Source organism: Pocillopora verrucosa, chromosome 4 (genome assembly GCF_036669915.1).
Source record: "Pocillopora verrucosa isolate sample1 chromosome 4, ASM3666991v2, whole genome shotgun sequence".
NCBI classification, from domain to species: Eukaryota; Metazoa; Cnidaria; class Anthozoa; order Scleractinia; family Pocilloporidae; genus Pocillopora; species Pocillopora verrucosa.
Window position 1 is genome coordinate 9,135,786 of NC_089315.1, and position 27,175 is coordinate 9,162,960.

At 37.7% G+C, this 27,175-nt stretch overlaps 5 protein-coding genes across 6 annotated transcripts in view; 3 read left to right on the forward strand and 2 right to left on the reverse strand.

The window, feature by feature from the left end:
* The first annotated feature begins 905 nt into the window (after positions 1–905).
* LOC131795672 (5' exonuclease Apollo-like) lies at positions 906–4,429 on the forward strand. The gene has a single exon (XM_059113267.2). It carries the CDS (start codon positions 1,002–1,004, stop codon positions 3,132–3,134), a length of 2,133 nt encoding a protein of 710 aa, XP_058969250.2. The 5' UTR covers positions 906–1,001; the 3' UTR covers positions 3,135–4,429.
* LOC131795651 (cap-specific mRNA (nucleoside-2'-O-)-methyltransferase 2) lies at positions 4,418–10,185 on the reverse strand. The gene is made up of 4 exons (XM_059113240.2): positions 9,433–10,185; positions 8,545–8,761; positions 7,234–7,788; positions 4,418–6,527 (listed from the first exon to the last, which is right to left on the reverse strand). Exons 1-4 carry the CDS (start codon positions 10,105–10,107, stop codon positions 5,482–5,484), a joined length of 2,493 nt encoding a protein of 830 aa, XP_058969223.2. The 5' UTR covers positions 10,108–10,185; the 3' UTR covers positions 4,418–5,481.
* A 124-nt stretch (positions 10,186–10,309) lies between these two features.
* On the forward strand, positions 10,310–12,232 carry LOC131795684 (lysine-specific demethylase 8-like). The gene is made up of 2 exons (XM_059113281.2): positions 10,310–11,564; positions 12,068–12,232. The coding sequence occupies exons 1-2, from the start codon at positions 10,326–10,328 to the stop codon at positions 12,230–12,232; spliced, it is 1,404 nt and encodes a 467-aa protein (XP_058969264.2). The 5' UTR covers positions 10,310–10,325.
* Positions 11,969–15,137, reverse strand: LOC131795685 (uncharacterized). Its single transcript, XM_059113282.2, has 3 exons — positions 14,824–15,137; positions 13,234–13,374; positions 11,969–12,798 (listed from the first exon to the last, which is right to left on the reverse strand). Exons 1-3 carry the CDS (start codon positions 14,851–14,853, stop codon positions 12,646–12,648), a joined length of 324 nt encoding a protein of 107 aa, XP_058969265.2. The 5' UTR covers positions 14,854–15,137; the 3' UTR covers positions 11,969–12,645.
* A 438-nt stretch (positions 15,138–15,575) lies between these two features.
* The window catches only part of LOC131795637 (myomegalin), a 39,023-nt gene continuing 27,423 nt past the window's right edge, over positions 15,576–27,175 (forward strand). For both annotated transcript variants that reach the window (XM_059113222.2, XM_059113223.2), the window contains exons 1-15: positions 15,576–15,745; positions 15,939–16,048; positions 17,045–17,106; positions 18,545–18,652; positions 20,055–20,131; positions 20,406–20,454; positions 21,228–21,302; positions 21,677–21,724; positions 22,579–22,665; positions 23,010–23,044; positions 23,208–23,259; positions 23,415–23,480; positions 24,140–24,232; positions 24,351–24,392; positions 24,888–24,968. In XM_059113222.2, coding sequence (XP_058969205.2) covers positions 15,693–15,745; positions 15,939–16,048; positions 17,045–17,106; positions 18,545–18,652; positions 20,055–20,131; positions 20,406–20,454; positions 21,228–21,302; positions 21,677–21,724; positions 22,579–22,665; positions 23,010–23,044; positions 23,208–23,259; positions 23,415–23,480; positions 24,140–24,232; positions 24,351–24,392; positions 24,888–24,968 — 1,038 coding nt within the window. In that variant the 5' untranslated portion in view covers positions 15,576–15,692. The remainder of the gene's footprint in view (positions 15,746–15,938; positions 16,049–17,044; positions 17,107–18,544; positions 18,653–20,054; positions 20,132–20,405; positions 20,455–21,227; positions 21,303–21,676; positions 21,725–22,578; positions 22,666–23,009; positions 23,045–23,207; positions 23,260–23,414; positions 23,481–24,139; positions 24,233–24,350; positions 24,393–24,887; positions 24,969–27,175) is intronic.

Below are 27,175 nucleotides of genomic sequence, written 5' to 3' on the forward strand. Positions count from 1 at the left end.
TTTTAAGAACCGCTAAAGTGTAAGGGTTAAATACTGTAAAGATTTAAAGGTCTGTTAGGCCTCATTTTAGGTTTTTTGGGTCCCAAAACATTTCTCAAGTCTGGGAATGGGGAAAGATGGCTACTCTTTTCTGGACTTTAGATATTCTCCTCCCGGAAGATTTACCTTTTTCGGGCCACAATAAATTTTTTGTACAGCCTTCAGTCTGTGCATGTTCTTTATTTCGCGCGAGGTGGCTATCAATTTATTTATTGAAGGTGTAAGAGTAATGCAAAGAACAGATTAAAAGAGGCATGGTTCTGTTGTTACTTCTGTTAGTATTTATTTCTTGAGAATTGAAGTATCTAGAGGTCCAGCTCTTTATACACCCGTAGCATATAAGCACCCATGGATTCGCATCCTTTCAGGCGATTTTAAATATTCATCTTGATTTTGTGTCCTTCGACTTGACTTTTCTGCTGCTGAGAAAAGTTGCCTATGAAATTAAACCTTCATCAATTACCGGTGTAGATATCGCCACAGGAAGAAAATATGAACGTAAATTAATACGAAACAACTCCAACGCTCTTGCATGTACACCCTAATCGTTATGAAGTGTTTTCAGGAGCCCTGGTTGTTTTGTATCATTACATACTATCCAGACTCAATTCTCCGTTACATAGAGTTCAGGCATCCATTTCCTTCGAAAGTAATTATTTGTTTTTATTTGTTTTTCTTTTTTTATGAGTGTGTGTAAAATTTACCATTCAAGTTCGCGTGCTTCGTTAGAGATTATAGTAGTCTTGTGGTGGCGACTTGGTTGTGATGTTGCTTGCGGCGAGACTGGTTACCCCCAGGGGATTCTGGGTCATAAAAATTCCAAAACGCGCGAAATCGAAACACAAGGGACATCTGGTCTAGAAGAGTTGTTGTATGGCGTCGTCACCAGACGGTAGGCCTTTCAAATTATTAACAGTCTTCTTTTGAAAGCTAGAAGAATTAAAAGAAGCGAGGCATTAGCAATGAACGGAGCAGTAATTCCTGGTACACCAATAGCAGTGGACTTTTGGAGACTGAGGCAGTGTCCACACTCGAGGATTTTCTTTCTTTCTCACATGCATGCAGACCATACGGCTGGTCTTACTTCTTCTTGGAACACTCACACCATTTACTGTTCAGAACTGACAAAGAAGCTTGTAACAGCAAAGCTTGGAGTTAATAGCGACCTCGTGACTGGTTTACCTTTGGACGAACACATCATTATAAACCTGGACGAGCAAGGCCACGAAACTATGTCCGTAACTTTGATCGACGCAAACCATTGCCCAGGTTCTGTTATGTTTATTTTCGAAGGTTATTTTGGGAAAATCCTCTATACCGGGGATTTTCGTCATTGTGAACGCATAGCAACACATTCTGCCATTAACAGAAGAGTATTTGATGTGCTGTATCTTGACAATACTTACTGTGATCCCAATTGTATTTTTCCTTCTCGTACTGAAGCAACTATCAAGATCCTCGAGATTATTCGAAGACATTCAGAGCACAAGGTGGTTATGGGGCTTCATAACCTAGGCAAAGAGATGCTTCTCCACACCATCGCTAAAGCGTTCCGAACGTGGATTGGAGTGGATCCTTCAAGAAGAGAAACTTTGGAACTAATTGAAATGCCGAATGTATTTACTTGTGAGATTGACAAAGTCAGAATTAGGATTGTGAAAAATAATGAAATAACTAGGAAGAACATGCAGGCTTGGAACTCTGAAGAACCAACCATTGCTATTTTACCAACATGCCTTTATGTTGGTGGGAAAAACCCCTTTGCCAATTTGGATAATATTTTTGTAGTTCCATACTCTGATCATTGTTCTTTTGAAGAGCTGCAAAAGTTTGTTCAGGTTGTCAAGCCGAGGAGAATCATTCCGATTGTGCATAAACACAGACTGTCACAAGGGGAAACTATAAATACTAGAGTGAACATGCATGTCTTCCAATCTTTGCTGGATTATTCTCCATTACAGAAGTACAGGATCCCTCATTCTGTAACATGCTTCATGAGTTCCATAGCACAGCAACCCAAGAAGACGAAGGCAAGAGGTCAGCTCTTCACAAGAAAGGCTGCTAAGATCAAGAAACCTCAAGGGGTAGTCTTTCCTACCAGTCCTGGGGAAAAATTAGAGAAAGATGAAAAGTGTGGGTTAGACACAGGCAATACAGAGTGTAGTCCTTCCAAAGAGGTCCCAAGAGATCAGAGAAGTCCAGTCACAGCTGAAGACCTCCAAAAAGGGGGAATGTCAGATAAACCAGTACTCAGTATAAGAGAAGAGACCACAGAAGATGAAAATAAATTAGCCTCATCAATAGACAACAAATCAAGCTCATCTGACAATGACAAGATAGAAAGATCAAATAAAAGTGCTCTCAATTGTGAAGACACTAATTCCAAGGAACAGATGATCACAGAAGATGAGATCAGTACTATTGTTTCACCAAACATAGAATGTGGCAAAATTGGCAGTGAACCACAAGGAATGTCAGAAGTGGATATTGATTACTTTGATGTAATCATCCCTGCCAATGAAGTCAATCTAGTTGCCTCCTCCACCATTGAACCTTTCATGTCTGGTAGCAAACCTGAAGGAAACCTGCATCTCACTGATGTTTCCAATGGAGAAGGTTTTCAGTGTGAAAGTATGGTCCAGGAGATAAGTGGAAATGAAAATAGTTTGGTTGATTTGTCATCAGGCAGAAAAGACTTAACAGAAAGTCAAGTGCAAGAGGAACCCAAGGTTTTTTACAGTGTGGATGTTAATAGGGTTAAACACATTACATCTACTTCAGCCAACAAAACCAAGTGTTTGTTTGATGAACATTTGAGTTCCCCCAAGGGAAATATTTCCAACTGCAAGATCAAATGTAAGGATGCGAATGACAATAATGCATTTACTTCAGCAAAGAATCTTTCCTTGAAGAATCACTCTCTGAAAAGGAAGTTTAAAGATATTGATACTAACAGCTGTGAGAAGGTCATCAATGGAGTTGACAGTCATAGATCAAACATGGAAAAATTCAACATTTATACTGGATACACTTGTGATTTTGCAAGAAAGGTACTAGAAGATTTGGTCAAAACTGTACCTTCAAAAGATAAGTAACTGAATGCCGATTAGACATTCATTGGACATGATTACCCCAATTCATATTATGCATCTAGTTGTGTTTAAAATGTCATTAAACTTAATGAAGTAAAGAAGAAACTGCACAGTCATCACTCCACATGGTTTACCTGTTAACCCTTTAAACCCCACAGATCTGATGTTAATTCTCCCCTATAGCTGCAACACATTTCATTGTAACTAAGTTATGAGAATTTGGCGTTAGATCAAGACAAAAACCTGTACTTGATAAGTTTGAGAATTCTCATCATATCTTTGCTGGATAAGGTATGGATATTATAGGGAGTCACATAACATGTTAATCACTCCTGGGAGTTAAAGGGTTAACACCCCTGTGATGATCTCAACCCTTCTACTCCAAGATCTGTGCTCAAACCTATGTTATTGTGTGCCACCCAGTCTTAACAATGTTTGTTTTGAGAATTTGGTTTTAAATCTAGCTATTTCCCCTGTTTATATTGTGCACTAAGGGTGACTTGGTATTGTGGCAGAAGTGAATTTTCAAACCACAATCCTGCACCCTAAATAAATTTTAAACAAGTTTGTTTATTTTTCTAAGTTGAGTGGAAGCTAGGTGTGTTTTCTTCATTAGCACATGCACTTGCAAAGTTTCAATCCTTTGAAAAACTTAATGTAAAGAAAATTATAGAAACAATTAATCAAAGTAACTATTGTTAGAGTTATTGTACAATTATAGCAGCATCAATGTTTATATTTTTGTTGATTGAAATTCCCAAAGTGTGATGAAAGAAAACCCTTGTCAATTGTATTACCAGAGGGGGCTCTGAGTAGTGCCTTTCTTTTACTTATTTCTTGCAAGTGACACAAGTGTTGGAGTGAAATACAAGAAAACTTTGGCAAAATAACTTTGCTTGCAGTCTGACTTTACTGTTGTTTTACTTGCATGAATGCCTTATTGTGTTGTAGGGATTCCAGATCAATTGGAGTTTGCTTTGTTGCATAATGAAACCAACCAGAGCTCTTTGTAAGCCAGTGTCTTACTGACTACATATTTCTCAATGACCAGCAACTTCAATAGGACAACAAGTGTCTTGAACTGTAATATGTTTAGCTTCTGCTTTATTTACTAGATATGTAACCAAAAAAGTTTGATTAAAACTGAGGAGCAAGGAATAATTAAAAGGAATAGATGGCCGTGTCCTTTGGACACTCAATTTTTCCTGCTAGCCATTGTCTTCATATGACTGGCTACATGGCAAGGGAGAGAAAAATAAACTACAACAAAATCTGAATGAAATCACTTTGGCAACTATGTATTTAATTGTTTCCTTTTGAATGAAAAATACGAAAGTGGCAGTTCTTTTCACCTTCATTTTAGAGTGTCTAAAAGAATGTCCTAGATAAAAGTGCAAAGAAAGGATAACTTCCCATAGCTTCCTTGGCGTTTAATTCTCATGCCCGACCAAGACAGAATTTCTCCCTACAAATCTATACAATAACAAGCAGAAAAGTAATAAGAATAAAGAAATGTATCAACAAGGGGTTCATCAGTTGGTCCAGTACCAAATGCTCCTAAATAACATCATGAGAATTGAGTGGCAGACAGTAAGGAGAATAACTAGTGAGATCTTGTGGGTGAAAGCTTTAAACATTTTTGTAAAAGTCTAACAACTATGAACATGAGGATTTGTGTGAAAATGTTATCATGCTCCCCAAAAAATGTTCAGTGTAACTAGGTGTGAGACAACTAAACCATAATCAACTGGTAACCAGGTTGTGGATTTGAGGATTGTTTGCTTGTCCTGAACTTACTTGGAATTGATTAGCAGGCAACTGACCTGTCACAGTCAAATTGAAGGTGTTCACAGTTTTCAGAGTTTCAAGCTAGACCAGCAGTCACTTTGCCTGCTGCCCCATCTTGATTAATGTATGACAAGGAGTTCATTTTCCCATCAGTGCAAAAAACTAAAGCAAGTGATGGGCTGAGGCATAAGTTGGTCTTGTCTCTACTGCCTTTTTCCACTTCTCAAAGATCTGATTGTTAATTCTCCCCTCTAGCTGGAACACATTTTCTTGTAAACAAGTTACAAGAATTTGGTATAAGATCAAGATAACCTTCACCTGACAAGTTTGAGTATTCTTACGACCCATTTGTTGGATGATGTATGGATATTATAGGAAGAAGTTGAATGTCAATCACTTCCAGGAGTTAGAGATTAAAAGAACTCTTGATCACACACAGTTGCTAATTTAAAGTTAATCTAACACAAGCCACCAATCAATATTTATTTGCTATATTTTCATTTAAGTGGTTCAACATTCATTTCATGGTATAAAACTGTCCTGGGGTATGAAGGTTGTACACTTATTTTAAGTATGCTGTAACCTCCTTTTTGAGATTTGAAATTTCTTCTGACAATGGTAATTGATCAGGATTAAGAAAGAAATTTTCCAGTTGAACAATTTCCTTAAGTTGTAAATAAGCCAATTGCTCATTTGTCCGCTTAACAAATGAGTAAAACTGTTCACTATACAGAAGATCCATCGGAACAATCTCAACAACATCAAATCCTGATTTCTCCTGATCCAGTTTTGAGAGCTGATCAAAAACCTGTGCAAGATAGGTTATGTAATGTTCAACATCATTGAGAAATCCTTTGCATACCAGAAACCTCTGTGGGCTGAAAAGATGTGACACCACTGGTTTAACAATGGCTAATTTATCAAACACCTGGTGCATTATAAACAAAATGCCGACACTGAACCTTGTCAGTGTCTGCTGAAAGTTAAGGACAAACATTCCTCCACTTTCTAAAAGCCTCAGAGCAACTATGCAAAGATAAACCATCTCTCGTTTTGAACTCAACTCATTAGTGTGGCTGAAATTGGCAAAGACAAGGTTTACTCTCCGGGAGTTACAGAGAGTTTCATTGTTAATAGCTCCATGAGGTGTTCCACTTTCTGTTGACATGTGTAACCAAATGGAGTTGAATCTTGCACTCTTCTCTTGTAAGTATTGTTCTAAGGAGTATGGGCCACTGACAAGATTCAGCACAATTCCATAATTTTCACCCTTTGCCATTTCCGAAAAGAAAACAAGATTATCAAGATTTCGCAGTTCTGCTTCCCCTCCACTTGACATCTTGACAATGTTTGAAGGATTCACTTTGTCCAAAAGACCTCTGAGATTGTCAGCATTTTCTTCTCTTAGAATTGCTGCCTGTTGATGTGCCTCCTGCAACTTGCTAATGTAGACTGGGGTGCAGAAACGTGAATTCAAAATGGCCAAAAAACGAGCTGCAGTCTTAGGTTTCCAGCTCTCTGGTGAAGAACTCTTTGTCCTTGGTAACCATACAACTTGATCATGAGAAAGTGGAATAAGAGGGATGCTGCTACTGACTTGAGAAAGGTCTGCAACAAGATGGGAATATGTTTATGAAACAAATTATAAAAAAATTTATCTTCCTCTCTGTCTTGTTTCATAGACACTTGAAGGCCGTTTGTGAAAGATTGGAATGTGTGGCATACCAAATAATTGTGGGTCATGGGCTGAATAATTTTTTTGTTATGAAATTCAGCAAAAAAAAGGGGATAATTTACAGAATTTGTAGTTGTTTTTCCCCAACAACCACAAGTGATTTATTTATGAATTTAAAGATAGGCTATCAGGTACTAAGCCTGAAATGAGATAAATTGTATTCCTTGGTTACAGATGAATATAGGCTCATCAGTACCACGGTAATGACAATGTTACCAAATTGTAGAATTTTTCCAGTTATTTGACTGGTGTTCCAAAATGAATAGATTTTGGTAAATCACAGAATGCATTTATACAAGTCATGCCATTGGATTTTGGGCTCTGCAATTTGTATGAGGCCATGCTTGGGCTTTCAATTGAGAAAATTAGTCTAACATTATTAAGACATTTTAGGTGGTTGCCTAATTTTACAGTTTGAAAAGTTACCTCTCCTAAGTAAAACTTGTAATACAGCAGGTCTGAAAGTGCTCTTCTGAGAAATGTCCACAACATAACCATTTTTTGATAAGGTCTTAAAAAAAAATACAATAGTTTACATAGGTTGCTTCAATCAAGGAAATAAAAAACCCATCACCCTACCTTGCAAAGTTCTGGAACGAGATGGACAAAATTTTAACTGACTATCAACTTTGATTTTGTCCAGCCAGTTCTGGTGAAGATTTCCTTGTCTCTGGTTATAACTTCCCCTCTGACGTGTACCAGCAAAAGTGTCAGCAAAAGGGACACAATTTGTGGGCCCTCTGTTGAAGCTTAACTGTGTCCCATCTAAGCTGGTACTCATTACTACATGCTCCTCTTCACTGATTGGCTGCAAGTGGAATTTTTCTACATAGTTTTCCACCACAAGCTGACGAAGTTGATTGTGTGCCTTTCTCTCTGCAGAAGTCATGTAGTGGAACTGTTGAATGTTCAGATCAATGGCTTCCATTTGAAGTCCTGTAAAGTACTTCTGGCATGTTCTCAATCTCTCCAGAAAAGTGGTGGGAATTGATTGTAAAGAAAAGAGGCTTGGTAATGGGCAGTGTGGAGTGAAAGCCTTTCTCAGTTCTTCTAAAATGCAACTTGGAATTTGCTGTTCTCCAATAAATCGGAGGCATACAATATATACTTCTGAATTACCAGATTTACTAGTACCTGGAAGAAAACAATGAAATAATTTGTTCCTCTTTAAAACTTTTTTTTTGTAAGACTTGATATATTTCAATGTTTCGATTGCTCAAAATAAGTATGGGGTGTCTTAAGTTAGAGGAGTCTAGGTAAGATTTTCCATTAACCCCTTAACTCTCAAGAACTCCTCGCAGCTAAGAACACTACTGAAACTAGTAGTTGTAAGTAGGACTTACAACTACTAGTTTCAGTAGTGTTCTTAGCTGCGAGGATCTTCTAATTTCATCTTTCCACCGCAGTGCAAATATGTGAATTTTCATATATCTAAATCTTCTCAAGAACTCATTTTTAATTCTCCCCTCTAGCTTCTACTCATTACCTTGTAATTAGTTTTGAGAATTTGGTGATAGATCAAGAAAATCATTTCTACCTGACAGTGTCTAATTTGAGTATTCTCATTACCAGTTTGCTAGGTAACGTGAGGATATTATAGGGAGAAGTTACATGTTAATCACTTCTGGAAGATAAAGTGTTAGGGAGTTCCCAAGTCAGCGTCTAACGGGGTTTACCACCTTTTCTCGCTATGACACAGAAGGTATCCCATACAACTTAGTAGATCTCTCCTATAAGCTGCGCATGTACATACATGTTCCTACCTGGTTTAATGACTTGTATTTCTTGAAAAACACAAGCAAGAAGATACATCAGAGAAACCATTTGATGCTCAAATGCAGTAAACATTTTGAACACAAGCTGTGCAATGAGTTATATACATGTTCCTACCTGGTTTAATGACTTGTATTTCTTGAAAAACACAAGCAAGAAGATACATCAGAGAAACCATTTGATGCTCAAGTGCAGTGAACATTTTGAACACAAAGTTTCCTCCTTGGCAAAGTAGGTTCATAGCAGCTACTGCCTCACAGAAGATCAGTTGTCCCACAAGACTTTCTTGTTCATCTGGTTTATTAGCACAATTAATACTGCCATCTGCTGTCACCTGAAGAGTAACAAAACCGACCCAAAGAGAAGTATTATTAGACTGTAACTGGTCTCTTTATTTTTCAATTGAACAGTCAAGATGCCCTATGAAGCAACTGCTCACTGATCCCAGGAGATGTGGAGCAAATATTAAACTGGAGAGCTTAAACCAGATTGTTGCAGAAGCACCTTTGGGGTCTAGAGAATGTGTAATAGGTGGTGGTGGGGGGAGGGTGCCAAAAGACCAGAAAAGATCCATAGTAAGTATCTTACAAACTCAAGTCAAAATTTTGGTACATTAGTTAAAATGAAATACATAGAGAATGTTTTCTTTTTTCAGGTTTTTGATTTTGATTGTCAAACCTCTCACTGAAATCATGTAACTAAGTTTCACTCATAGACCTTCATTTGTAAAATATCCAAAAATGTTACAGCTCTGGTAAAAAGATTAGGAGACATTCTGCCTTCCACCTAACATGAAGACATAAATAACTAAAATCAGTGGCATATCAAATTCATGTATCTGGGCCTCTGATCTCAAACAGTTTCCACAATCTCACCGTTAAGTGCCCAGATTTACACAAACTGGCTGGAGCTACATTATCACAATGAAACCTTCAATCGAAATAATTTAAAGAAAATAAATCATTGTTAGACAACACAAGAGGACTCTTATGACTTTTCCCTTACCAAGTGACTTTCACCTGTCTCCTGTTTAAGAGAATCCAGATTAGCCAGATTCATCAAGTCTCCAGTTCCATCAACACCAAAATTCCAATGCGACAATGTTTTTAAAATAAACCTGTCATCATCCAGCATGGCTTCCAGGTCATTTCCTTCGTAGTAAGGATTCAGAGTATTAGCAACCCACTGCCAATCCATACCGTTGTAATGGCTCTTCAAAAAGTGATTCAAACTTGCAACAAAAGCTCCAGGGGCCTCACAGAGGTGCACAGAGCGAAATTTTTCACTCTTTTGTGCATCCTCTGGGATAAGATCAAAGGTGTTTAAGATTTCGTAGAATTTAGTCCAGGCCTGTGTACACATCTCTGCATTGAAGTTCTCTCTGAGGTGCTTCACGACAAGACCGGCTTTATGAGTTCTACGGGTGTGCAAATGCCATTTGACAATATCCATATCATTCAGCAAACTCTTCTTCCGATTCAAATCATCTTTTAGCGAGATCAGGTCGGCTAGAATGAATGGTGGTTCTTGAAACATCGTAGACGAATGTGGAAGTTCCCATGCTTCCTCGTTTGATTTTAAAACAAATTTTTTGTTAAACAAGGCTTCTATTTCCTCTTGGAAGTCGAAAAAATCGTGTGCATGACGCTTTTGGTACTTTCGTCGTTTCTTAGACGCCATTGATAACGATTAAGATGAACAATTGACGTTCAAAAGACTACGAAGTGGCCTACATGCGAACCGAAAGCAGCCATATTGACGGACCACTACCGAAAAGACTGGAATCTAATCTCTAGACACTCTATGATGACAGTGTGGAAGAGTAATTATTTGCAATTATTCCGCTGTCCCGTTTTAGTTTTGTAATTTAATTGATCGCTGAACGGAGCTGGGCTAACATGTCGGACTTCCCAGCTGGAACCAACAGCGCTGTATCAGTGCTCCAGGTGCTCCTCCCGTCAGTTCAGGATGCTAAAGATTTAAAGCTTGCTCATAATCTATGTCAATTATCCAAGTTTGGGGGTGACCCAGTACTTTTTCTTCTAACTCAAGGGATACATGAGTTCTTCTGTGGTAACCTAGACAGTTGTCTGTCAAATTGTCAATCTGTGATTGATATCTGTTGGGAGAAATGTAATACGGGTCACTGGAGAGATGTGAATGTAATCTGGAGGGAGACATATTCATATGCAAGTTTGTTCAAGGCTCTTTGCCTCGACGGCGTAGGAAGACAGATAGAGGCCATGAAGACTTGTGACATGGGACTTCTGTTAGGGGCCCCCATTTTGGACAACATTTTAACAAGGCTTGCAACTGAATTTCAGAAAAATGTTAAGTCAAGTAGTATAACTGATCAAGACACAGCAGACAGTACTTTAGGTTGTTATGAATCTAAAATTCATGCAAAAGGAGAAGAAACAAACTTTTCAGCAGTTGTGAGATCAAAAGAAAAAAAGAGGTTGAGGGACGACTCAATGAATCTTCAGCCTGAATCTAGTGGAGATGAACAGTTATCTACAAGTATTAATTCTACAAAGAGAAGGAAGGGTGTTGCAAATTTACCCATAATTGACAAGAATTATGAACTGAGCCATGTTTGTTGTCCATCAATCGAAGCTTTTCTCACAAATCACATGCAGAAAGACAAACCAGTAATTCTTGAAGGAGTAATGGATCACTGGCCTGCAAGAACGAATCATCAATGGAGTATCGATTATCTTAAGAATATCGCTGGTTATCGCACAGTTCCAGTGGAGCTGGGCTCACGTTATACAGATGACACATGGACACAGAAATTAATGACAATAGGAGATTTTATTGACAATCATATCAATCCAATTGAAAATGGACAAGAGTCTGAGATTGCTTATTTAGCTCAACACCAATTGTTTGATCAGATCCCCGAGTTAAGAAGAGATATCATTACTCCTGATTACTGCTACCTTGGAGAAAGTGATAATGAGGTTATCATTAATGCCTGGTTTGGACCTAAGGGTACAATTTCACCCATGCATCACGACCCTTATCACAATCTATTTGCACAAGTGGTTGGAGAGAAATATATACGAATTTATTCCAAAAGTGAAACAGGGAAGCTTTATCCTCACAAATCTACCCTACTGAATAACACAAGTCAGGTAATTTGTGTTCCTTTCAGAAGAAACATATTTGTGTACAGTCAGAGAAATTGTCGTCATTTCTCCTTTTGCAGTTGACCTTCATTCTTTACAGAGATGTTTCCTTGCCTCCCCCCCCCCCCCAGCATGTTAATATCCACATTAGAAAACAAAACTGACCATATCCCTCTTTCTTACCCTAGTCTGTAAAAGAAGTTACAGGTATCTGGAGGAGTGTGTTTCCATGGCAACAATTGTTTTTCAGTGATTAATATAAATCACTTGATCAACTAAGGTGGATGAGATGGACCTCTACTAGTAAACCTTTGTTTGTGTCTACTCAGCGTATGCCATTCAGAGCCATTGGAGGAACTACTTAAAAAGCAGTTAACATGTCAACCAAAGAAGCACAAATACTACTGAAATAACTTCAAATAAGTGTCATATTTGAAATACAATCCTTATTACAAATTAGAGATACGTTTACATAAAAATAAGATTTCTATCCAATTTTGTATTTTCAGGTGGATGTTGAGGTGCCTGATCTCGTCAAATTTCCTGAATTCTCTTCAGCAGTTTATCAGGAGTGTATTTTGAAGGAAGGACAGATGTTGTATATCCCCCCGTATTACTGGCACTATGTCAGGTCCTTGTCTCTCAGCTTTTCTGTCAGTTTCTGGTGGTCCTGACCGTTGAGCTTTGTCATACTTTTTTAACGAAATAAATGGAATATACAACCTGAGGAAGCCATCTTAATAGTTCTATCCAGAAAAAGTGAAGAAATCACGTGGGCAAAGGTCTATTTGAATATTTTCAATTGTGTGACGAGTACTTTGCGTTATAATATATTGATCTAGAAAGCTTGCGCCACCTTCTCAACCAATTAGATTTAAAACTCAAACCATTCGCGACAAAGTTACGCGCCTTTTTCGCGCGCCTCAAATAGCTTTCACTTTGTTATTTGAATATCGATTGTTTTCTTGTGATGTCTTCTTCCTTTTCGATTGGATGCTAAGAACAGGACTGAAAACATTCCTCCCATGCTTCCCTGGACCGTTTATGCCACTCCTAGAGATGATCTTGGATACTTCATTTTCGTTCCCTATAATTTGACAAGTTTTTGCCGCCTTTTTTGACTCTTTGGGATTGATTTTCTTTTTTCTTGGACGTTTTTCAGTCTTTCATGAGCGATTTTCTTCAAGGTGTCATCGACGTTCTTTTGAGCCAAAATCTTGAGATAGCACCTTTCAACACCCTGGAAAAATCAACCGAGAAGAAAGGTCAAAATATCATTGTTAACCCTCTAACATCGAACATCAGTATGAATACTCTCCATGCTGTTTTCTGCTTTCTTAATGTGCTGAGAACGTAATTGAATATCTTTGACAATAAGAAGCTTCTCAACTTGGAGATAATTTCCTTTAATCTCGTGTTTTAAACTTTTTTTTCAGGGGTGATATTGTAAGGAGAAATTCGATACTGGTCACTCCTACGGGTCATAGGGTTAACACGTTATTTCGTTACGTAAGACGCGATCTGACCAATCATCTTTCCAGAGCTATTCGTGAAGTATCCAAATAACCGTACAATATCGCAGGATATAATTTGTACTCTATTTGCGCGTTATTTTTACTTTACTTCGTGCAGTTGGATAATAAATGTTTCTTTACTGTTCTGTACTGTACTGTACCTCTAACACTTGTGGAACTGCCGACAATTCAACCAATAGTGCTGCAGCCTCACATTGAACCGCTACGAGTCTAGATGACATCATAAGGTTGTACACGCTCTGTATGAAACAGCTGACGTTTGGAATAGTCCGTCGGGATTTCTGGTGAAATTAAAACTAAATTAGAAATCAGTGACAAAACTCAGGTCAAACAAAGTTTGAAAGGACATCATCTTTGCTGTTATCTGACTTGGCATGGAGGCAAATCAAAATTGTTAATTTTTCGTGCTAAACATCGTGAATTACGCCAAAGGGACATAACTTTCTATCCCTCACTCTTAATAAACTACATGTTTTTAATGGTCTCGAACTTCCTTTTTAAAACAAAATACCCTGTCCACTGGGCTGTTTCGCCATCCTTTAGTTTATGACGGTCCTCACAACATATCAGGTGATACTTGATTTGAGAGCAACTTGTGGTGAAAAATCAAACGCTGTGTTTATAGTGATGTTTTGAATAATAGATTGATATGTGATTCGACATGATCAACACCGTTCGACTCAATATCATGAAAGTGACAGATTTCAAGGAGTCGCTTTTGGGGGCCTTTTGATCAATCTGTTTGGAATTATGTGCTTAAGAGAAGAGGAAGGAGAAGCTTTGTGCAAAACATCCAACTGAGAGTGCTCCATAAAACCAAGTTTTTAGAAATTCAAGATACCATTAAGTGACCCTAACAGAGCTCGAGATAAAGGTATATTGATAAGCGGGGAAACTATCACTCCTTTCAGATTGAAACGAGTATCCATAAGGGCTAATAAGGTCTAGAACGGGAGAGGCTGGTTTTTCTAATACTTTCAAGTCATGCTATCTCCGTAGGTTAAGCTAAGTATTAAAAAAAATTAAAATAAAGGGTCTAAGCTTCAGAGCTTTTCTGTAATTATAAAGACAAGAGTTGAGATTTTTTATATCCCACAGTTGATTACAGCGTTGTGATCAATATCTTTACAGCGATTAAGCCTCCAACAATCCTTGCGGATTGGTCTCGGATCACTTTGGAATTTCATGGATCGAAGGCCTTCCGGTTTGTCTAATAAACAGGAATCCAAGTGATTTTAACGTATTGAACGGATTTCAGCCTCAATATCCGCTCTGTCATGACACATAATCTACCGGTAAATCCTCGCGAAAAAAGACAGATAGAAGCATGTGACGTTCTGAAATCATGTGGGATAAGATCAAGGAAATGTAATGTGACGCGAAACTGAAAAAATCTTTTGGGTAACGCCCCTGAGCAGGATGTGTGAAAATACAGAACTATATTATTTCCATATGAGATTCTTTCACGCTTCAACACAATTCACAGTATGACTCGCGGTATTTTTAACTCAGTAAATACAAGTCCCATGAAAACCACCGTCTTTTCAATAAGTTAGTGCCACATTGTGCTATGAAACACCTAAATAAAAATCTAATAACTGACTTGACGGGCTCTTTGATTGGTACTGATAATGAAGTATAATAACGCGACTGAATATTCTGTTAATTACATCAAACTCAAATGGGTTTTCATATGGTAAATTAAAATAATGAAACAGTTGTGAACTCACCCTAAAACCGTTATCACCCCGAAGAAACATAACTGTAAGTAGTGTACAGTGAAGTGGGATGTACACAGTACAAATCGCAAGATATCACTGTTGTCAAAGTACGAGAACGTCACTCGGGCGGACTTTCGACTGTCCCTTTTCCTGATCTTGATAAATTCAACCTTTAAAGATTGTATCAAAAGCGTTTTCCTCGTAAAGTATTTTTCGAAATTTCCCTGATACACCGTGAGAACTGTAGACTTGCGAGTCGGCGTAGTCTGTGGGGCTGATCCGTAACAAACGCTTTCACAGTTTGTCACTTGTTTCTGTGAGTAGGTGGTTTCGTGACCGGAAGTGAATTTCCTTCATATCTCCGCAGGCCCCCCTACGTGAGGCATTTGTGTCGTGGGTTTATCGTTTTTATGACGCACTCAGTTGTGGCTGGCTGATCATGTGAAAAGCAAATGACTCAGAGTACTTAATCTGAGAAACTTTACTTTGCAAACAAAAGATGAAAACAAAGTATCTGAATAAATTTGAATAATCGACTTTCAAAACTTCCGAAAGTAAGCGGAACAGTTGTAAACAAATATATTTAGTGTATCAAAACAGAAGTTCATTTCTTGACGTTTCCGATATTCAAGGATAAATCAGTGTATCAAACCAGTGGCTCCAACAGACCGACTCTCACGCAAACAATATTTTGACTGATAACCAGCTCCAACAGAACAGCGTGATCTGTCAGCGGTATGTCTTGCAGGCTCGCAAAAATGTGAAAAAATGGCGGTAATGCAGTGGCGAAATGATTTGTAAAATATACAGTTGAGCATTGTTTCATTTCGTATCCTGTAATCATTTATACTTCAAAGAAGGCTTGAGCGGATAGTACCATGGATTCTGTAGCCGAGGACGATATAACTCTTCCTCTAGATTTTGATCGGAGGTAATTTGACAATGACATCTTAATAGTGTTTCGCTTTGTTTGACAAGTTGTTTTGGGTTCATCGATCGCTGTGCGGTTTTGTCCGGGGTTATTAAACCTTCGGGTTGATCTATTATTTATATTGATAGTCTTTCATTAGCTTCATTTGCAGCTTGAATAAAGCTTATTTTGATTCTAAATTTCATCCCCTTAGCACTAACCTCGCAAGGTTCAGGGAGGCTGTTGTGGCGGGCACGGGAGGTGACATGTTGGATTCCTCCGCTGAATTTTCCGAGGGATTAACAGTACGACCTACAACAACAGGTTAGAATTTCTATTTTTGCTTCAGAGTTCCGCTCCATCGTCGAGCTGGGGATCTCGCATCTCAGGCGCCAATGGCTCATTTGTAATTCATTACTTTGCCATTTTTCCAAGGCATGCAGTGCACGTATACGTAATCCCTGTCAACTTTTTGAGATTTCCAACCTTGTAAAATTGCTCAGGAATTTCGAAAAGCCACACTGGCTTGTTTAGCTTAGACAGTGTGAACGTCAAGATAAGAGACAATTTGGATTTGTTACTCTTTGTTACCCGTGTGATTGTGAGCAGTTGTTCATAATTTAGACATAAGGATTACAGTCTCGTAATTTGAGTCTTAAGATGAGATGTCTGTCTATAAGAATATCACGCAGTTGAGATAACAGCTTTCAGTTTAGAAAAAAATTGTTTTCTCTGTAGTGTAGTTAAGTTCATAGTTACTATAACAGTGTTACTAATAAACATAATTATAGCTACGGTATAGTTATCAACATAATTACAGCTTTAATTACCATGACACAGCATCTGCCAGAGTGCAGTCATGATCAACACATGAATTCTTTCCACAATACCAAAACATTGTCTAGCCAACAGGTAATAAGAAGCAAGAAATTTATCAGTTTTGTAAGATCTTGATGGAATGATAAACTCTCATAACTTATTTTAAAGGAAATATGTAATGAGGAAAGGAGAAGAGAGAATTTTGATTCAGATCACTAGGAAGGGTTCCAAATATTTTGGTTTAGTGTTGAGGCACAAAAATCAGAAATTCAGTCTTTCTTTAGAATATCAAACTTGCAGACTAAAATCTAAATGGATGAGTAATAACATTCATATACTTTGACCCATTCTTTCTGCATTTTTGACCCATCACTTTGGGAAAGACAGAGCTTGGAAACTTTAGATAAATTGAGGGACAAACTGCGTGTGCATCAAGAATCTTGTACACTAGGTACACTACAGTGAAAATAATAAGCTGAAGTGTACTTTATCTCCTTCTAGGTGCAGCTAATCAAGACAGTGGTGGGTCTCCTCAAACAAAAACAATGAAAGACTATGAATATGTAAGTGAACTTTAACAGTGATACAGTGTTCTAATCCTTTGTTAGACTTGCATGCACACTTTGCATGTAGTCATGTTAAAAGTAAACTTGTAAATATTTAATAGATGTTGTCAAGCAAGTTATTTAACACTTTGGATGTTATGAAACATTCAGTTGGGGAGCTGTGCAATGAGTTTTACATATTTATCTTTAAATTGGCCACTACAAATTGAAAGGCTGGAGATATAGCTTCCCCTTTGTTTTTGTGGTCATTTTGAAAGTTGTGCAAAGTTACTTGCTGTTTATATGGCATTTGTTTCAGCTGGTGAACAAGCCTCTGAACTTATTTTGCTGGTATTCTCTCCTTGTTCAAAGAAATTCCTTTGTTGAAAAATCTTAATAATAGTGTTTGATGCAATTGTCTTTTTGCATCAGAAATAAAAGAAACTCTTTGTTTCTCACCATTATGAAACTACAGCATTAGGTTAAGATTTCTTGGATAGTGGACCATCTTTTTGCTTGGACTGTTTCTTCCCCTTGGAATATGAAGCAGCAAAAAAGAGTTCTGTACTATGTTAATTGTAAGAATTTTATCTGATCACTCCAAGAGTTTACTTGTTCCTTTACAATCTCAGAAACATTATTTTAGAAAGGTGCAACTTCATCAACTGATTATGCCTGGCTGCAATTGTAACAACCCTCTCATTCTCAATTATCTCTTTACCGACCCCAAAAATTATAGTTATAGATCACTGAGTATACAGGGTTGATTTTTATCCAATTCTTTTGATCAGTTTATCAGCTTTATGCAGTTAAAAATTAGGGTCAATTATCTGCCAAATTAATTTTGGTGATATCAGTTTCAATAATTCCCAGGAGCTGACAAAAGCTTTTTACAGATGTGTGTGTCTGAGCTTCCTGTCCACCTGTACTTTAATAGCCATATTACTTACACAGTTAAAAGCAGTTGGAATTATTCTCCTTAAAATGCGCATATTTGAAGCCTATTTTTTTCCATTCTTTACAACTAAATTTGAAGTGAACTTTTATTTCTGTTCTTCTTTAATTTGAATATTTATATTCTTCTTATATTCAAAGTGGCCCCTGTTGATAGAGGGAAAATGAAAATTTAAGGCATTTCAGGGTTACAGCTGACAGCGTTAAGGAGTAAAAAGTCTCAACTCAAGGATGAATATTTTTGAGGCTGTTTGGCTAATGTGGGCAAGATTTGCATTTAAAGGATAACTTTATTTTTTCAATTAAACCATGGCCAAACAGCTGAATGAGGTTTGAACAATATTTATCTGCATAATTGTCAAAATATAACAACAGGAATTGTGATTTGTTTCCATGTTGGATTTTTGTCTTAGGATTGTCTGGAGGTGGCTGAAAAATCAACACAATTAAAAAATATAATTTTTGTGTGCAATTAATTACATTCTGCTTTGTCCATTCATAGCAAATATCAGAGCTAAAGAAAGAAAATTTTGGTTTGAAGCTGAGAATTTATTTCTTGGAAGAACGTGTTAACCAGAGTGGTGATGTTCCAGAGGACATTTTCAAGGCTGTAAGTAAAATTGACTTTTTATAAACTAAATTTCCTGTTATTTGTTTATTTCTTGATTGAAAATATCAACTTAATTACTCAATAAATTCCATTTACTTCATAAATTTTTAGAATGGAGTTAATGGAGTATACAGCTTGACTTACTGTAGAAGAAAAAAATCAATTTATTCCATTTTAGATTAAAAGATTTTAAAGTCATCTTAGGCCTAGTTCAAACGTCGATCTTTACATGTACCGAACCTAACGTTTCTATTAAGTACATGTAAAGATCGACGTTTGAATCAATTAGGATCGGCAGATTTGTATTCAGATCGACAGTGCCTTTCTATCCGACTCAGCTAGTTGGATAGAACGGTAAAAGATCGGCATTGATTCATACGTCGTACTTTACATGTACCGAACTTAATGCATACATTATACATACGTTAAAATAATTATGTTTTACCCACAATTCAAGAAAGTTCACTTACGTGCCATGCGCGAAAGCCTTCGAACCATTCAAACAATATGGCGGGAAAGGAGGAAGGCTTGTGCTCCTCTTGTTTTAAAAAAAGCAAAAAAAAAAAAAGCAAGCAGCAAGGTTGTTTAATGCTAACTGCATCTTGAGTCGCCTTTTTCTACCCTCCTTAATCGCATTTGCAAGAAAAACAAGCTCTTCATTTCCACAAGTTGTGCTTCCCGCATTTTTTTCTGACATTTTGGTAGGTATTAACTGCTGACTACAATGGAGTTATGTTCAGTTTTGCAATTAGGATCGACTAAATTTGGATCGACGTTTGAATCAACTGCCGCTCTTAATTATTCAAGTCGACCCAAATTGCAATTAGGTTCAGTACATGTAAAGATCGATGTTTGAACTAGGCCTTAGTGAAAAGGTTACATGTACTTTTTGTAAATTAAGGAATTGTGTAGGTTTGGTGTACTAAGCAAAAAGGTTTTGAAATTTTTAACCCTTTCACTCCCAAAATCTCCTTACTGTTTGCCATACAGTTCTTATAATGTCAGTTTTGAGAATTTGGTACTGGATCCCCTTATCGATATTTTTCTTTATTCTCATCACTCATATGCTTGATATTGTATTGATATCATGAGGAGAAATTCTGTCTTGGTCACTCATGGGAGTTAAAGAGTTGATGAATTAGGGATTTTAGTTTGAGATGAGCTATGGCACAAAATTGACAGCCTAAGGAAACAGTGTTAAGGAAGAAATCAGGAACAAATTGAAAGCTTAATTATCATGATCTCAGTTGAAACATAGAGAAACTCACTCTCTCAGTTTAATAATTTTTTTTAAATCAATTTTATTAAATTACAGATTGAAACATATGTACCCATATGTAATTATATAAATTTTTTTTTTTAATTCATTATTTGAGAAAATCATTTTTATTTTTTGTCAAAGAACATTGAGCTTAAAGTGACAGTGGAAAAGCTGAAGAAAGAATTGGTTGAAAGACAGGAATTGCTGGTTAAAGCCTCGTAAGTGCAAACTGTGTAATTTTATCTGAAATTCCAAAAATGCTAGTTTTAGTCACAAAAAATGCCATAGCTTGATTTGCACTCATTGATAAAGCACTTACATCTCTTTTTTCTTTTCATGCATTTTTATACTTCTCATTTGCAGTTTACATCCTGTCTAGTCTTTCACCTTCTCTATTTTGTTTCATGTTCAGTGATGTGCCAAGTTTCATTCTAGGAGAGTGAAACACACCCTGTTTGGAATTTATTTTAATTTAGATTTTTCCCCTGTTAGGAATGCAGTGGAAACCTTTGCTCAAAATAATGACACACAGATTAAACAGGTGGGTATTTAAATACCAGTAGCAATCAGTGAACAATGACAATATACTGAACATGTTGCCTGGTTTGGTTTAAGTAATTCTGATAGTGTTGGTATTGATGACAGTGAGTGATGTTTTGGCAACCCTGAATGAAAGCTATGTTCAGAGTTATCTGAGGATCTGTTTGTTACTACAAAAACCACAGATTTGTGAAATGGGCCTGAAATCGTGCCCACTCCACTGCTTACGTATCGCATAGTTCCAATTGCTGAAGTGTCATGTTAGATGTCATGGCAGAGCTAAGTGCATCTGGGATGTTTTATTGTCATGGAAAAGCTCCTTGAAAAGACATAAGGAGGAAGATAATACCAGACATCATCAAAAAAAGGAGGAGCTTCATTGCAGCCTTTTCTTTGTAAGAAGTTTCTATGGTTACCAAAGAAAACAGGGTAAAGTATGAAACATGAAAAAAAATTGGAAGGAGGAAATGGATATGAAAACATGAAGCATGGGAATGGAATGTGGTGTAACTGTTTTATGAAAGTGGGAGGGACAGGGATGTGTAAATGTAGCCCTGTTTCACAGGTTGGTGGTTTTCACAGTACTTGATCACAAAGTAGTGGGCCTGATTGTTATTATTTTATGTGCATAAAAGTTTGCTGTTTGTGGCCTTTTCAACATTTTTGAAAACTATTGTTATAATATCCACTAAAAAGTAAGGCCAAGAAGGCTTAGCTACAGGCAGAAAAGAATCCAGGCTCTGTGTACTTATTTAATGCTGTTTAACCACACAGCTTACAGAAGAACACAATGAAGAGCTGAGAGAGATCAGGGAAGGATATGAAACAAAACTTAAAGAAATGGAACAGGTTTGATGTTTGTTTTGTTAAATGGTGTCTCCAGAAGGGTTCAATTTAAATTTAAAAGACCACATAAATTTTTACGCAGTGTCATAAAACAAAAACCAACTCTCATGTAATCACAATGACCAATCAAGACAATGGAATGTGTTGTAGAGAGCTAGTAAGAACTTCAAGGTGGTTTCAGTTTTGTATGTCATTTATTGGGGGTGGGGGGGGGGGGGCAGGGGGTAAAGAACTCTGTAAGCCTTTCAGGCAGTGTACAATAAACAGTAAAGAAAAACATGTAGCCATCCTCGATGGAACCAGGTGACACATTGCTTTCAGTTTTCTGATTGAATTCTTGAATATTGTTGGTCATTTTATGCTCTCTCTGTTTCTAGGAATTGGCAATTGCTAAAAATGAACTTGAGGACACAGCTGATAGGCTTGTAAGTGACTCAAACTGTTACTTTTATGAAGAAAGATGTTTTCGTCTTGTCACAAATGTGGGTCAAAAAAAAGTCCCCATGAGGAATCGAACCTCAGACCTTCAGATTCTGTGCCCCAATGTTCTACTACTGAGCCACAGAGACTCCATGGTGAGCAAGGTCTACTGTGAAGTTCACATGACATGTGTCCTGCATACTGCTAGGATCAGCATAGCTCTAGGTCAATTATCAGACCTTATGACTTGTGAATTATCTTATTCAAGCAAACAACTTTCATAACTCAGATACAATCACATTAACTGTCTGACCCATTAAAAGTGACGTGCATCTAACCTTTCCTCACAATATCAACCCTAAATCAAACATTGAGGTCACAAGAATAATAGCCTGCAGTGCAGGCGTCTTGTTAGTGCGAGCTAACGCTAAAAAGCTCGCGATCTGTTGTTCGACCGGCCATTTTTGATTTGCAGTTAGAGTGGATGGTGGGGGGTAGGGGGCGGGGGAGGGGAGAAAAATCTTCACTCCCTTACCCCCACCCCTCTCCTTATTAATGGATGTCAACTGCCCCATTGGTATAAATTTTTCCTCTCCCCACCCTCTCGCTGCCATTAAAATCAAAGATGGGGGCCAAAATATTCGTTATGAAATTACTTAGCACTCGCTAGCCAAAATTACGCCTGCTCTGCAGGCTACAAGAATAAAGGAAATGATCACCAACTAAAGAAGCTCTTGATGGTTTAACAAATTCTCCTTGTCAGCACTCTAAGAAATGTATAGGGAGCAGCACAGAGAATATGCATGTTGATGCAAGAGTGTAAAGAGTTATTGTCCAAATCATATATTTTCATATACAGGCAGAGACTGCTAATCTTAATCAACAGTTGAATGAGAAGCTGTTAGAAGGTACTGATGGATTCCATGATGATCAGCAGCAAATGCAAGTAAGGTTATAAATTGTCACAAAACATACCAAACTTATGTTTTCACAAAAGCCAATCACAACCTGAAGCTGGGTTGTCATTAGGAAATATAATAGATGTATCATACCCCCTATACAGATCTGAGTTGAGTAGGCATGTGAACTGAATTATGCTTGTCTACCATTGTAGGGGGGGGGGGGGTTAGGGAGGGTCCAGGAGAATCATAACAAGTTAAAAATGCCCTGAAAAGTTTTCTGCACAACAAGAAAAACATTTGTGATTCACTTCTTTGTAGTTGCCTTCCTCTTAGTTTGTTAATAAGGAGTATTTGGTATGTATTTTCTTGATCTTTTTTTTTCCTAAAGGTTGCCATGAAGGCCACTTTAGATGAGAAAGACAGGTAAAAGTGAACTATGCATTTCCTTAATATTTACTTTCTTGATCAGATACTTGTGCTTACATGACATCGGCAAGGTTAACATACATATTTGATCTTCCAGTCAATACATTTAAATATTGACACTTACTGGTGATCTCTCTGATGCCTTTGTCTCACTTTTCAGGATGATAGATGATTTGAGAGGGTCTCTTGCTTCTGTACAGGCAGAGAACAAGGTTAGTTGGTTTTTCAACACTTCTCAAATTTCTTTTGACTGATTTTCAACAGTAATGAAAGCAATAACAACAATGAATAATTGTTATACAGGTCATGATAGTTATTTGCTAGAATGAGAGGGATATATTCTAATTAATTATGATTTATTTTTCAGGATTTGAAAGAAAATTTGGACAACCTGAAGGATATTCAAAGCCAGCTGGAGCAAAACATCCCCCATGTACGATCAATCATTAGTGAAAACATTTTGGGATGACATTAAATGCATACATACATTGGAGTGTCTCACACTCTTGTCAATTTGTTTATCTACATATATTTTCTATATTTTTCTGCTGTAGTGTGACTGGCTGATTTTTATGTAAATCAGTATTTATAGTACAGCCTGAAGGCTAGAAAGTACTGGTAGATTTTGAAGGGATTCCTGGGATTAGTGGCCATTCGATCCTTCCTAAAAGTATTTTAGTGCACAATTTCAAAGTTGCCAGATTGCTATTTGATCAGTAAGCCTTTATTAAACATACATGCTCTTCAATGGGAGTAATTATCTGTGTGTAACAGGAGTTATCATTTGAGCGGTTGGAGAACTGGTGTCATGAATGAAAATGGATACTGAGAAACTACTTGGGGAGATGTGAATAAATGCTACGGATTAACCTCATTAGAGTGGTATCCCCTCAAAGAAGGCTTGCAACAAACCAAATCACTTCAACTTTTGGGTACAAAAAAATCTGGGTTTAAATTCAACAGGAGTGATCCATTACATCTGCAACACCTGATCTCTTCAGATGGGTAGAAACATTTTGGGGGACTTTTCCGCAATATTTTGTAAATACATCGATAAGATTTCTTAATGGTATGTCTATTTCTTCACAACAGAGTTTAGAAATGAATGAGAAACAGATCCTAGAGTGCCAGAGGAGAATCAAACAGCTGACAGAGGAACTAGAAAACAAAAACCATAAGTTAGAGGTGAGCTCACAATTCAAAGTTTACATATCAAGTCATCAGGGGTAAGAATTAACTCTGAAATAAGTTTTTTCATGTAAATCTGGTAATGAACCAACTGTGCGTTTTTGCTCTGATAAAGGAACTGAAGGAGAAAGCCAAGAAAACAGAGAGGACCAACAGGGTAAGAATCACCGTTTTTCCTGTAGTTATATGAATTGCTTAAATAACGCATCTAAGTGGTGGAAAGTTTAAGAAAGGGTTAGGATGTTTTTGACTACTTTGGTAACCACTGTAAAGGACCATTCACCACCAGACTATTCCAGTGTTTCTACCAGTTTCAGTAGCGCGAGGAAGCTACAACCTTGGACACACTTTGTTCAAGAATTCACATTTCAAATAATTAATTTTGTCCCAAAAAATGCACTCCCACTTTCAATAACCTAAAACATTCACTCCATTGGATGATAGCAGAATGCATAGGTTCGTCACGAAGATTCTTTTTTTGACAAGTATGAGGAGGGAAAAAATGCGAAGGGAGCAGAAATTTATAGCTCTTGTTAGCAAGGTTGCAGTTGGAGATCAGTTAGCTCCCACAACTCTAACGTGTTCGCCCAGTGATGTGCTTGTAAATGAAAACTTGCGGACAAATATATAATTTTGTTTTACTGTTGGTCAGGAGTTAAGAAATCAGCTTCATGACAAGGAAAGGGAACAGCATCTTAATTCAAGGAACTCCACCGATAATTCACTATCTCTGGTGAGAATAACACATTTTTCTGTTCAGAATTATTCATGGACTGCAATTTCTCCCAACAATATCTCCCTTGAGTCAAATCAAGAAATTATCGATCGTCAATTTAAGAAGTTCCTTATTGTCAAACAATAGTCTATTTTACAGTTGTGTGCTTGGTTGCTAAGCCTTTGAAAAGGAATGAGGCTAAGGGTGGCCTTGTTATGATACAAACCTTGCTGCTTTTCAAATGCAAATCACTTTGTTATCATGCTAACTAGATACTGGTCTCTATCACAACAAGGTCACCTTCAGCCTCACTCCAAATCAAAGGCTTGGCAACTAAGTACACAACTATAAAATGGCCTATTATCCAAGTCAGTACTGTTGAAAACAAAAAGAGAACAGTAGGGGTAAAGGGTGAACGCTTTACACCCTAACATCGGTATGCATATTCTTCATACTGTTCTTTAAACTTTTCCTAGGGTGCTGACAAGGAGAATTTGTCTAACAATCAAGAGCTTCTTTAGTTGGTGATCAGTTCCTTTATTCTCCTGACCTTAATAATTGATTCAGGGGTGATATGGTAAAGAGAAATTAGATGCTAGTCACTCTTAGGGGTTAAACGGTTAATGGCTTGAAATAAGGAGTAACAATTAATTTGGTGAGAGTAGTCCTGAACAAGACTGCTGTCGGCGGTAATGATCGACGTTTGAACAACCCAAGCAAAAGTCATCCTTAGAGTCTTTCAGCCAATAACATCATGGCAAAGCTACCCGATCAGTTTTCACAAATTATTTTTATTACAATTGACTTACAGATAGCTCCTCCTTGGAAAATAACTATTGGTATATACCACACAGGTGAATAGTACTATTCGCGCGCGCTGATTGGTTAGTTCGGAAGTGACTAACAAGTATTATTCACCTTCGAGCAGCCGATGAGACGAATTCGCGCGTCGGGAGTTTAATTTCCGATTATTTTCGGTGAATTGACAGAAATAAGCTGATTTTTTGGTTTCTGTAGGTTACCTACTGAAACAGTTATTCACCTCAGTGTCGGTGAAAGAGGTGAATATTCATTTCGGTGAATAATGGTTAATTGTTTTCTTTCCGCATAAATATGCCGCAGAATTCCGGCGGGCGTGGAGTCCGTAATATTATGCTAAGTTTCCACCTGCAATATCGCAGGAATTAGTGATACCGCTGCTTAGATTTTGGGCATTTCGAAAATGATATCCTAACGGTATGTTGTAAGAAATTTTCGGTCATTTGTCGCTTCACATCGCTGTAGCCTGCGTGTTTCGTGTTTGAAGTTTTGCTTCCTGTAACCAAACGAGATTTGGTTGACATAATGGCTGAGCCTCAAGAACTGGCTGCTGCTGAGCTAGAAGCCTTGTCCACTACCATTTCCTGTTGTTGACTTAGGTCGACCAGCCGCAGCGCTACAACTCGTGGAGGGAGTGGAAGTATGCCAAGAGGAACTGTTAGGCGAGGAATTTCAAAGGTTCATATGTTTTATCTTTCTTTCGGTTTATGTTCACTATTTCTCGGCCCCCGGTGTTTCATAGTGTACTTTCAGATTTTTGGTTAGTCTAGGTTTGTTCTTTGGTTGCACTATCGGCGCTCGCTCGTTGAAGTTGAGCTTTATTCTGATTTGTTGTTCGCTCTTGTCGAGCTCGAATCAGAATACGCTTGTGCGTTACTCGCCGTGTGTCGGCTTTGTCTCACTTTCGCTTGTGTGTGAAGCGTCACTTTTCTGGTGGACGCCCTGTGTCCTGTTCGTTCGGTTGTCAAGCATAAATCTTCATGTGCCGTGTGTCGGCTTAATCTAGGTTTCATTTATGTGTTAAGCGTCAGTTGTTTGACAGACGCCGTATTGGGCTTGTGAGCCAAGCGACGATTTAAAATAAGCAAAAGCCAAAAGTGTCGGCTTGAGTTTGTGTGTCAAGCATTACGCTGTTTGCCGTCTTTAGCTTAAACGGTCACTTGTGTGTGAAACATCAGTTAATTGACACACAGCGTGTTGTGGGCCTGGGTATTAGATATCAATTAATTTAGTGTTGGCCCTGTGTCGGCTTTTATTTATCATTGGCTTAGGTGTCAGGTTGAATTTCAAGAAGGGTGGTTCAGCCTCAGAGAAAGCATGAATTTGCACGGCTCTTGTGGCGAGAATGGTTTCTTAGTCGCCGTCTTTCGGCTCTTTGTTATGATTTGCATGTCCAGTTTTAGAAT